General features: G+C 26.5%; 1 protein-coding gene across 1 annotated transcript; it reads right to left on the reverse strand.

Annotated features, from left to right (window-relative positions):
• Window positions 1-6,310: 6,310 nt before the first annotated feature.
• Window positions 6,311-9,302, reverse strand: LOC135926054 (uncharacterized). The gene is made up of 2 exons (XM_065461719.1): window positions 9,259-9,302; window positions 6,311-9,206 (listed from the first exon to the last, which is right to left on the reverse strand). Exons 1-2 carry the CDS (start codon window positions 9,263-9,265, stop codon window positions 6,442-6,444), a joined length of 2,772 nt encoding a protein of 923 aa, XP_065317791.1. The 5' UTR covers window positions 9,266-9,302; the 3' UTR covers window positions 6,311-6,441.
• Between the last annotated feature and the right edge of the window lie 3,981 nt (window positions 9,303-13,283).

The raw sequence follows: 13,283 nt of genomic DNA on the forward strand, positions 1-13,283 counted from the left end.
GCCTGGAAAAATTGGGAAGTTTATTCTTCTTTTCTCTCCAAAATTTTAGAACGCCCACATTTTGTGAATGTCGTTTTCCAAAAATTGTGGCATTCTTGTTCTAAGTCACCTAACTTGGAATCATAATTCATATTTGTTGAATGTTTATTTGCTAATTTTGTCAAATAACTTTGAATTTAATAATGCCTCTTGATTCTCATTAGCTATATTCATTACCTGATTAATAATCTCTATAAATTTAAGATGTTTTATTATAAATTCTGAAACTGAACAATTTTGTTCTATTGAATACTTTGACACCACAATTGTCAATTTTTGAAATCTTGGGTCTAAAAGAGAAGCTAATACCTAGATAATTTTAAATAAAAAATAAAAGAATATTCTTATATATTATTACTTGCAGATTACAAACCGGAAATCGTAGCGCAAGTTTTTTTTAGCATATTTTCTTTAAATGAAATGATTTCAGAACTATCACTATCATTTACTATTATATGTGTTTCAATTTCACTTATAAAAAGTAACGCCAAGTTTAAAGTAAGCCTGTACTGAACTAATTAGGGAGAATTTTTCAAGAAGAAATAAATTTGTTAAAAATTTATTCTGGGTTGCAAAGCTACACAAAAACCGGATTAAAACAAATGAATATGCAATTATCCAATATTATTTAAATCATATATGTCTATGTGTAATAATATTTTTAGCATGGCTCTAAAATTCAACTATTATAAATCTTCCTCAGTAGCCAATGCTATTTCAATAGAACAAAAAAGACATAAAGGTAGATCTATTATTATAATAAATAATATATCTATAAATTTGATACCTTCAAAAATCTTTCATTCCTATATTATCAATTAATTAAAAAGGTAATAAGTCAGCACAACATAATAACATATAATTTATTGCTAGAAGCCATTTTTAGAGGTTTTAGAATTTGTCTGGAATTTTGGTTTGGATATAAAATATTTTTATAAACCTTGCGATTTTGATGAAGTATCTGCTTTAATATTATGTTCAGAAGTCAAGTGTTTTAACAAATTTCCTGCGCTAATGTTTATTGAAAAGTTTTGAATTTTATAGCTAGATTTATTTTACAAAAAATATAATTTAATTTAGTAAAGACTTTGGCTATATATGAGAAAATAAAAAAAAAATACTGTAAAAATGCTTATTTGAATTATCATTGTTTCCAATAGCCCTTTCTAAGCAACAACTGCAGTAAAATTTGTCAGAATTTATGGAAATTGTTTTGTTATCTCTTTTTAAGTGTAAGTAACCAAAAAATTTCCAGACTAAGGATTTTTTATTATCCAGAGTTAGGATAATACTTTTTTAGAATTTTTAGATTTTTGATTGATTGAATTCTATAATGACGTCAATATAATTATGATTTTAAAATAGTAGAAAATAAAAATTCATCAAAATCCTGATTGACATTAAAAAAATTACAATAGTTATGTTGACCAATTATTAGAATAAAAAGGTATAAAATATGAAAGTAATTTCTGCGCCGGCCCTGCGCCGCCGATATAAAAATCGGCGGCGCGCAGGCGTGATTTTTTTAAACGGCGGCGTTTTCGGCGTAATCAAAAAAGGTCAGTGGCCGGCCAACGGCCGGCCGGCGCACAGGTCTAAGTATAGGTATTATTATGTTAATAATTATAAAATTTTTAATTTCAATGGAAGGCTCAAAAAAAAATACAAAAAATAATTAAATTTTTATTTTATTTTTTATTAATACTTTAGAAACTAAACTATTTAACATTTTGTGTTCTTTATATATATTTTGAACTTTACAATTTTTTACATATTGAAATAATAAGTTTTTTTAAAAGGTTATATAAAAAAAGAATTTCGACAAGTTCGTCCTTATATTTTATAAAAAGTGAAAGAAAATTTACGAATAGGTCATTTAATTTATTTTACAAAAGTAAAAGAAAGAAAAATATAAAATTTTTTATATTCAAAAAATTATCTAATTAACAAAAATAAAAATGTATACTATACTTTAATATGTTTAACGAAGTTTGTAGAGGAGTTTGTTCAACCTTTAATAACTTTTTTACATGTGCAATTTTGACTCGGCTTGTACCTTGTCCTTTTTCACATAAATTACTTTATAAAATTTTCCATCTAGAATTTTAAATTTCGGATTTGATTCATGAGAACCTATCTCTATAATTTCATCTTAACTACTATAAATGTTAAATATTATACAAATTAAAAAATATTACATATAAAATATAACCTTTACTTATTTTGTTTTGAAGTTGTTATTTTTAATCTATCTATCTTTGTGATCTGTAAAAGTTCCAACTAAATTTGGTTAACAATATATTTAAAATATAGCAGGAAAAAATAAAGAAAATAATACAAGATTTTACGAAGAAAATAAAGTTACATTGTGTGATATGTAAATGCTTTAAACATAAAGAATCTGTGTCTGTATCTTTTTAAAGAAAATGAAAAAGATACAAGATTCTTTTCAAAATAAAGGATCTTAGATACAGATACTAGTATCTTATTAAAAATGTCAATAAGATACTGAGTACAAGATACAAAATCTTGTATCTTAGAGAGAAGTATTCGCGGTACTGCCCAACTCTGGATATTGGTCGTATTATATTTGAATGTTTTTAAAATATAATATAAATAAAGAACTTATTCATATTCGTACTTTAAAAAAAAAATCGATTTTATATATATCATATTTTTTGATATTTAAAAAATTGGTATACCAGCGCTTTGCCTATAGCCATTCCTAAAACTGCCAAAAGAGCAAATTGAATATCAAATACCCAAATTATATAATAAATAAGCAATTACATAAGTCAATTATAAAATTTATTAATATATGTACAAAAGTACTAATTAGCAAAAAGTCATTTCGCCTAAAAGAGCAAATCTAATAGCAAATATTCAAATTATATAGTAATTCAATAGAAAATTCCAAAATTATATAGTAAATATTTTAATAGTGAATTAAGTTTAATAATAAATTAGCAAAAGTAACAACAAATTATCAAAATGTCGTTTCGCCTAAAAGTGCCAAAAGAGCAAATTCCCAAATTATATAATTAATGAGTAAATTTTATAGGAAACAAGAAAATTTAATATAAATTAGCTAATTATCAAAATGCGTTTCCGCTAAGATCAAATGAATCAATTTAATAGCAAATATTCAAATTACATAATAAATGAATAGCAAATACTCAAACTATATAATAAAAGAGCAAATGTAATAACAAAATTGAAAATATAATAGTAAATTAGAAAATATAATAGCTAGCAAAATGCCTCTCGCCTAAAAATGCCAAGACATAATTTAATAAAAAAAAATTTAATAATAAATGAGCAAAAATACTATCTAATTAGCAAAATACAGTTTAGCCTAAAAATGAAAAAAGGACCTAATTAAATAGCAAATACTAACATTATATAATAAATCAGCAAATGTTATAGTAAATTTGATAGAGAATGACCAAAAATATACTAACAAATTATCAAAATGCCATTTGGCCAAAAAGTGCCAAAGGATAAGGACCTAATTTTTTAATAAATACTCAAATTATATACTAACAAATTATCAAAATGCCATTTGGCCAAAAAGTGCCAAAGGATAAGGACCTAATTTTTTAATAAATACTCAAATTATATAATAAGCAAATATAATAGTTAATTAGAAATTGTAATAGTAGATTACAAAATTTAATAATGAATGAGCATTAGCTAATTATCAAATTATCGTTTTGCATAGAAGTGTCGAAAAATAAAATTTAATAGACCATATTCAAATTATATAATAAATGAGAAAATATTTCATACTTTAATGCTTATTAGGCTAAATATGTATAAATAAAAAGCTTTTAAGAAAATACACCACTGAAAACCTGTATATATAACTAGTTAATATAGTTCTTTATTCGTTCAATCCAAAAATATAATTAGAAACTATTTACTTTAACAAGCTACTCATAACTTCTTCGGGTGTACATCTTAAATTTAATCCCTTTTAGAATTTTAATAGTTTAACGTAAAAAAGGAAAAAATTTCTTTAATAACATTTTTTTTATTCTAGTTTTTTCATAATCTGTTTGAGTCAGACCAATCTGACCACCAAGTCGAATGCTTTTGCATATTACTACGGCGCATGCCACTAGTTAGTTAAGCGCACGACAAATCGGCAACAAAATAATAATGATAAATAAAGGCGCAAAGTGAGCAAAACAATATGTCGCTTAGGCATCATGACAAATCAGGATGAAAGAAAATATTTAGCATATTAAATGTATTTCGGAAAATTTGCCATGGACTTATTGCAAGCCATAATTCCCGCAAATATTTGGTGTGAAAAAAAAATTAAGCATATCGATAATTTAATTCTTTATTAATAATACTGGATCTATATATAAGAAAAGCTCATTTCCACGGTAGGGTTATTCCAATTTTTTTTATTTACTCAAATAATCTTTAGTATTTAAAATAATATTATGTAACAAGCCTGGAACGATTCTTAACAAATTTTCTACAATATAAACAACAAACACCGAATATTTTTCAAATGTTAAAATATGTTTTTACATATTTTAAAAAATAACTCAAGAAATTTGATATAAACTATATGTAATTCATAGAAACCATAGTTTTTCGAGCTCCAATAGCATAAGCTTTACTAAGAAGAATATGGTCACTTGATTATTATAAATTATTCGAATTCTAACAGTACCCCAAATTGAGTTAAAGTTTTGCATAAGGGTAGCCCATATTTTAGAATAAAGTGGGGGGTTTAGAAGGAGCTACATCCTCTACCCTGTTTGGAGAGGCCGGACCTAAAAAAATTTTTATATCACCACGGCAAGGCTTAAATTTTTTCCCCTATAAACCATTAAAACCCAAATATTTCACAACTCGATGAGATTTAAAACCTTCGTGGAGCGGGCCGGCCCAAATTTTCCAGCGGGCCGAGGCCGAGTCTGAATCTTTTAAAGAAAAATTAATGGGCTTGGGCCAATTTTTTCATTTAAATATTGCTTATTTAAAACAGTTGCTAATTGAAAAAAATATTGCAATCTTTTCTTCTAATAACCACAAACAGTATAGCAAAAAAATTGATTGCCTAAAAATACCCTGAAAATTGTTTATTTTCATTGTATACAAAAAATTATATTTTTGGATATGGGCTTGTGCCGGGCTTTTGAAACTTATTATCGGCTTGATAATTTTTTTATAATATTAAATATGGCTATACAAATTTTTTTTTACTCCGGCACGGCGAGGCCTGATTAAAAAACCCAGACCCATGAAGGTTGTGGTGATTCTGAATCTCTCGATTTTAAATCATTTGCCGAGGGCGATTTTAAATATTTTTAAATCTGATTTCCGAAAAATGTGTTCCAGCATGTGTAGAGTACCTACCCTAAGAATTTTGTTTTGTTTATTTTTTTTAAATTTCTATGAAAAAAAATATATATAAATCGCTATAAATTAAGAGTTTCTAAAGTTCGCGGCAAAATTTTTTGAATTCACAGTGTGGGTATTCTATACATACTGAAATACATTTCAGGTCAAATAAGGTTTTTATAATTTTTAAAAGTGCTCTCAGCGAATAAATTAAAATCCAAAGATTCCGAATTCCCATAAATTCCATATCCCAATACGACAGTAAAATGCCGAATATATTTTTTAAAACCCAGACTGAAATATTTTTTTCAAATCCCGGGCCTTAATAAAGGGTAACACCCACGCCAGGCCTAAAAAATAATTATTTAAAATAATAAGGACCGGGCCATGCCCTTGGTAGATCTCGGACACATTTAATAATATTTTGTTTTCCATTTTTATTTTAATCATTTTTCAAAATTAATGTTAATTTATTTGACATTTAAAATATAATATTAAATATTCCAAAAGAATCACATGATTGTTGTTGTTCAATATGTTCCTGAATTTTTTTATTACTAACGAAATGTTTTGAAGTGTTAGGTACTATATAAAAAAAATATTTAGCTATTTTTCCCCCTTTTTAAAACATCCTTCAATCTTTATGGAAGGTAGAGTTATATATTTAAAGATATTTTAATAGAAATGAAACAAAATCTACTTCTCTTCATAACTAGACAGATACCATCGCGTTAAATTTTTAAAAAATAATCTTTCTTTTAAAAAATATACATCTAAATTGAGTTGTTACTAGATAAGAATAAATAAATCGCAAAAAGAGGGATATTAATTAGAATAATTTATTAAATAATATTTTAGTAGATACATTATAATACACATTGATTTTCGAAAGAAAGTAAAAAATAGAAACTCTACATGCATAAATTACAATTTTTTTAAATATGATGTATAAAACGTATAAAGATAATTGCAATAGGTTATGAGAATGGTCCAATATATATATATATATATCTACCGTGATTGACACTGGGTTTTTTCTTATAAAAGTGAAAAAGAATAAAATGTGCAAATGGGTATAATTATGTTGTCATTTTGGGATGTGTAACCTTCCAAAAAAGAATTCAAAATCAAAGAAATCGTTATTTTGATCCAAAAAGGTCCGGTGCCGATTATCGAAAATGGTTGAAGATAAGGTTCGACGTAGTCTTTATTCGAATTTCCAATGGGACAATATTTTATAGCTTTTTTAAATGGATTATGTCGGACGCTATATTTTTGACTAGAGTTACAGCCTATCCTACCTGATTGATTGGAATGAACGTCAAATTTCGGGAAGCCAGAAGCTTGCACCAAGCAATAAATGGCTATAGATTGAGCTAAAAAGGACACTAAACACCCCGTGACGCTTTTGCCCGTTCGATTAGTATTGAAAGGTAGATCCAAATGATAGCCTAGAATATTTTTCGAGGAGTTCATCTTTAAATCTCCATTAACTTTAGTATATTTTGTAGGTTGTTTATCTAACAAATTTGGCCTTTCATAAAAAGTTGATAGCCACTTCGCCTTAAGGTAGGAACAGTAAGATCCGGCTATAGCAGCTGCGGAATCGCCGATACCCACCGATATTATACCTGCCCAAGTGGGTATGCCCCATTTATTCTCTAGTGCTGATGCATTCTTCACTGACTCTGGAATTAGTATTAATAACATAGAACGCCGGTAATAGGATATCCAGAATGGTAAGCACATGCCCACCAGTAAATAAATGTGGGATAAAATTAAAGGGCTAGAAAGATCTTTCGTATCCCTAAATGATTCGAAACGTTCGTTAAAGGTTTTAAAAAGATTCGCGAAACGTCTAAAAATGGTGTTTTCGTCAGCAAGATCTATTGTCTTAATAGACTGTTTAGCTATGTAACGGAATAGTTCGAGTTCTAACAGTAGGGCAAAAGCAGCGGCCGAACATACACAAGTCAAAGCTGGGTTCATTAGTATCCCTGGAGCTATGATAAATATAGTTATAAGGTGAAAAAATTTTCTATTGATTATGAGTGTGAAAGAGTGATAAGCTTTCAACGTTTTATTCAATTCATCGGTATAGATTTTGCTATTCCTTGAAATCAGATGGGGTTCTTCATTGCAAAATTTGGATTTTGGTTTCAACAAACAGAAAATGAATGATATGATTACCAAAATAGTCCAATAAATGAGTAGCAATATCATCCTATAATGGTATAAAAAATTGTAGAATGTAAAAGAATATTTTGACGATGAGGTCGGTTTTATGAGACTCATCAAAAAATAGAATACACTATGACCAAAAAGATAGCGAAAACAAAGTAAGAATCCGATGGTTTGAGCAGAAAATATTATCATGAATTTTTTGAGAGTTATGTTTGCCCAATTTTTAATTTTAGGATAATCTTTGTTCAAATCATAATTCAATGAAACTAGAGTATTTTTATTGTTATTTAGATCAAGCATAAATGTAGTCATAATTAAGATGACTGGATGCAAAAGGACCCAGGCCATACATAGCAAATCTTCACTGGGGGCCAAAAATTTTGAAATAATATGTTGATTAAAATATAATTTCAAAAATAACTGAGTTGTCACATGATTCAGGCACAATGTCATGAAGGAATACAGCCCAGTTGTGAGCATCAAAAATTCACCATTGGTAAAACAAGATGTGAATAAGGTGAAAAAATTTCCATTCTTTTTTGACATTTCATTAAAATTATTAATATCAATTTTGAACAATATTTTCTCATTTGCATTGTTATCATTTTTATCTGTCTTTATTTTTTTGTTATATGTTAAAATTTTATATACAAACACAATTGTACAGATAATTACTAGTGTATTTATCAATACAACAATAGAAAAATAGGGAAGAAAATCTGGAGTGGTCCGGAATATGAGAAGTATATTTTTGCCAATAAAAAATGGTTTAAATACTTTGCTTTGCATAAACTTTATTATCTTTTTGCAAAAAATATCATATTGTTTTTTGTTGGTCATCACAAAATATAGTAATGCTGAGAGAAGAATTAATATACAAATTATTATAGGGATTATCATAAAAAATACTATAAATGATATTGCTACATATTTGATGCACCAAATTGCACTTGCCAGCATAAATGAAAAATGCCAAGACCTGAAGTATATAGTCATTATTGATATAAATTTTAAATTGGCTGCTATATCTCCTGTTTCTGTCTTCTTTTTAGACTTCTGATTACTACATATCGATAATAATTTAATGGTCCATAATTTGCAATTGTTTTTAAAATTCATGTAAGTATAACATATTTCAAATAAGGAATATAGTTTATACATTCCATATAAGGTTATAAGAGTAATTAGTAAGGTTTGGAGGGTGGTCATACATAAACTAAAAGTATTAAAAACTATGAAATATCTGTAAGTAAAACATTTTAAAAATAAATTATAATTTATGACTTTTATAAACCAAAGAGGATTAAATATTAACATAGGTAAACATATGCACCAAATACCTTTAGAATATTTATTATTTATATTTGATGCTGTATTTCGAGTTTTCCACATAAATGAAAAACTTATATATTTATATTTTAATAATATTTCAAAAAAAAATATAAAAGTTAAAATAAATAAGGTTAAAAATAAATAGATTGTTGAAAATATATTCTGTAAGTATAAAGGTTTTATATAACTATCAGTGAGATGATATTGATATTTTCTTTTTTCATACAGTTTATTAATAAATGAAAATACACATGGTTGAATAATTATTAAGGCAACTAGAATATGTTCTAAAGTTCAAATAAAAAAAATTAATAAGGATATACGCTAAATCATATATACCTAACATAGCCTTTTTTATGAGATTATCATATGTACGAGGCAATATGATAAGTAAAATAAAACCTAAAACTAAATAAAGTAAATTTGAAGAATATCGAAATCCTTAACAGGTTGTCGAAGTCCATCATCATCAAGAAAACTTGAAGGCAAAAGGTATTTTGACTTTTCGTTATTCGTCATTCTTCGACATTAAACTGGGCAATTTTTGGGCAGGTTGCAGTGGCTGGCTTCATGAACGATTATGTGCATTAAAAATATAGTAAAATAAGCTCATACTCGCTTTAGGAGAAATTTTTTTATTTGATAGGGTCTGGAAAGTTAAATTCAATTTTTACTGAATTAAAACCTAATAAGTTTGCAACTAAGTTAACGTGAGAGCTTAGTTCTGAGATGCGTTTTGTTTGGTATAATATTTTAAATATTTGATATATCATATCCATTGAATTCTTATTCCATCCTAAATAAATATATTATTTAACTTCTATGACCCTACAATAAATTCGTACAATCAAAATATATTTCAATTATGATCAAATTATGTGATTAGGTGCATCGCCCTATAAAGTGGAAAATTCAACAGATATATACTAGGTGTTCCTTTTTCCATCTAATTGGAATAAGTTAAATTAGGGCAAAATATATATGAGGATCCATTTACACCTTTGTGGGCAATTTGCACATAATTGTGCGTATAACAGTCTGAAAACTGTCATTTAAAAGTCCATTGGCTAAAAAAAGTTGAGTAAACCAAAAGCCTATATCCGAGAATCTTGTAAATATTTTTTACTTTATGGGGAAGGGATGATATAATTTTGAATGTCCATGTTAAATATGTAAATTGTCGAAATTCGATTTCACTCTTCTTTAGAGAGATAGGCACTTTTTTTAAAAAATAATTTTTTTTTCTCAGTTCGTTTTTTAATGTTTTTCTTTATAGATTTATACATATATTTTTTTTTAAATTTAATTTTAATATTTACTAATTTGTTTTTTAAATGTTAATTTTTATTAGTGTATATATAAATGTTCAATTTGATTTAAATCAATATTTTTTAATATTATTTATTTAATTGTATATATTTTAGATGTACAGCGTGACAGGACTGCCAATGAAGCAAAATCCTTAATTGGGTTCCCCTGAGATCTGTTTTTTTCCTATGATTTTAATTAAATTGAAGGCCTCATTTCTAAACATGACTAAGGTATTGGTAACTATTTGTATGAACACAGTGTTGGTGAGGCCAGCATATTTGTTTTTTTTAAAGATTTCTACCTTTTTAATGGTAGAAAATAAATAACTTTTTAATCTTTCTAATCCATTATACAAGAAAAATTATGTGTTATTCAACTCTAACTCTAGCTTCCCCCAAAAAGACTGAAACTCTCCAATAATTGCACATATCAGGAAAAATTATGTGTTATTCAACTCTAACTCTAGCTTCCCCCCAAAAGACTGAAACTCTCCAATTGCACATATCATTCATTTTCTCTTTCCAACCCGCAATCAAAGGAACTTACCAATTTCTTCTTTATCAATAAGCATAATCGATACGAATGTTATCACATTCTTAGACAAATTTCCAACTCCTGAAGGATCTCATTAGAGTTCCTACATAACTATGATATCGTCACACCACACTCAGGCAGCGTCTACATGAGCGGGAGGGGTAGGAACAGTTTGCATCCTATTTTTTTGAGGGGGTAGGCTGCTTTAATGGGGGTAGGATAAATTTCTATTAAATTTTGAGATGAAATAGGACAAAATTTATTGCTGTAAAAATTAAATACTTTTATTATAGTATTATTATAATACAATTCGTCGACCAAATCTATAAATTGCAAACAATCATACACATTGTTTTCCAAATAAACTATGGTTTAAATATTTCAGCAAGCTCATAATGACATAATAATTAATTCATTGCAAATAATGGAGGTTTTAATTGAATTTATTATCTAAAAAATAAATTCTTTATATTTACAAAATATCGATAGTTGGTAGTAGAGATAGATTAATTTAAGTAATCCTTTACAAATTCTTTGAAAAGAGTATCAATAAATAAATAAGTGAAAATAATGATAAAAAAACACCGCCACCAAAGCGGCGGGGATTTTTTAGTGGAGGGGGGGGGGAGGTAGGCAAATGTTTTTGAATGGGGGTTTGCATCCAGTGAAAATCCTGTCATGTAGACGTTGCACTCAGGGACTCTTCGAAATATTCATATTAACGATAAAGTACTCAACTCTCACGAAATTAACAATGACAACTTTCCTTCCATTTTCTTATTATATCTGTCAATAAATTACCAGACAGTGTACCGTTGAAAATTGACTTTATTAAATTTCGACTCCTATTATTTTACAACGGGTAGTCATTTTACAATAGTCGTAGCTGTTAAATGACTGCATTGAAATGAGTTGTTATATTCGTATCAAAATGGTAGGCATTTTTTTAATAAAAATAAATGTTTTGGATTAAAATGACTGCGATTAATTTTATTGCTAGTAATTAATTAGTCGCTTCAAACATTGGCGGTCATTTTTTCTATAAAAATTGTAATCAAAATTAAAATTCATTTTTAAATGTGAGCTATCAGCTTTAATTATGAACAAATAAATAGACAATAATTGATTTTTATTAGAATTAATTGAATTCAGTACATAACTTATAATTTTTATGAAAACTTACAAAACCTATATGTAAAAATCAATGATACTAAAAAATTTATTTTATACATGAATAATCATATTGATATATATTAGCGATATCATATATTTCCTTAAAAAACGCACAATAAAAAATTATTTATATGTGTAAAAAAGATAAAACAGGGTTTAGTGACAAGTTCTAATTTATTTTTATTGCAAAATTTGAGTTAAATAAAGATTTATTTTATTTTAGATTAATTGTCTTCAATTTAATTATAAAACAATAAAAATTTAAGGAAGGCAGGAATATTTAATACTTTATTTTTCTAAAATTCTTTATTATCAAAACTCAAAACATTTTTATTAAAATAATTCATTAAAACAAATTATAGTTTTACAAAATCTCTCTAAAAGTAGCTAAAAAAAATCACTGCCAACATAAAAATTTATAGAAGGCAGATGATTATATAACAAATTTGATAAATTTAATTCTTTTTCAATTCTTCATTAAAAACATTTAAAATTTTTTATTTTCTAAATCCTAATAAAATGGTCGGATTTATATACTTTTTATTTTACAATTATAACATTTTTTTACAAAAGTAAGAAAAGAACAAATTATTTTAAAGTTAAATATTAAAGTAAGAAAAGAACAAATTATTTTAAGATTCTTACATATAACATTTTTTATTACAAAAGTAAGAAAAGAATAATTTGTTTTAAGGTTAAATAAAATAAAATTATTTTAAAATAAGCGTAAGTTAAAATGACCTTAATATAAAAATATAAAGTTTTCTATATTTAACAAACATGGTATCACAAGCATGATATCACAAATAAGCATTAAGCTAGGCATAATATTATAAAATCATGTTTAAAAATATTAAATTACAAGATAAAACTCAGCAAACATCATGACATTAGGTGGGGTGCTCGGCTACATCTCTATTTTTTCCTAATTTAAGTCATTAGCTTGTGTGTGAGTAATAAGCACATGTGATATGCTGATCAACTTTGCATATATCAGAAAATTATTAATAACTTCATTGCAGAACACCATGCCCTGGTTATTGTTCTAAACCAATTAAATAAAATATAATATATAACACAAATATATTACTACATGACTTTCATATCTAACCAACAACACTAATATTGAATCTCATAAATAGGCAAAATAATCAACTACATACAATAATTAAATATTTAGTGTAAGAGGCCATATACATATATCTATGCCTATTCCTTTTTAAAATAGGAATACTAATTAATTTTGGACAATGGCGTAGCCATAATTTTCTCAAAAAAATCCTCCCATTTTTTATGAACATTCAATTGCTTATATCTTAAGCTATGTTAAAATTATTTTAAATATC

The sequence above is a fragment of the Gordionus sp. m RMFG-2023 genome, chromosome 3 (assembly GCF_954871325.1).
Source record: "Gordionus sp. m RMFG-2023 chromosome 3, tfGorSpeb1-WG-v2, whole genome shotgun sequence".
NCBI classification, from domain to species: Eukaryota; Metazoa; Nematomorpha; class Gordioida; order Chordodea; family Parachordodidae; genus Gordionus; species Gordionus sp. m RMFG-2023.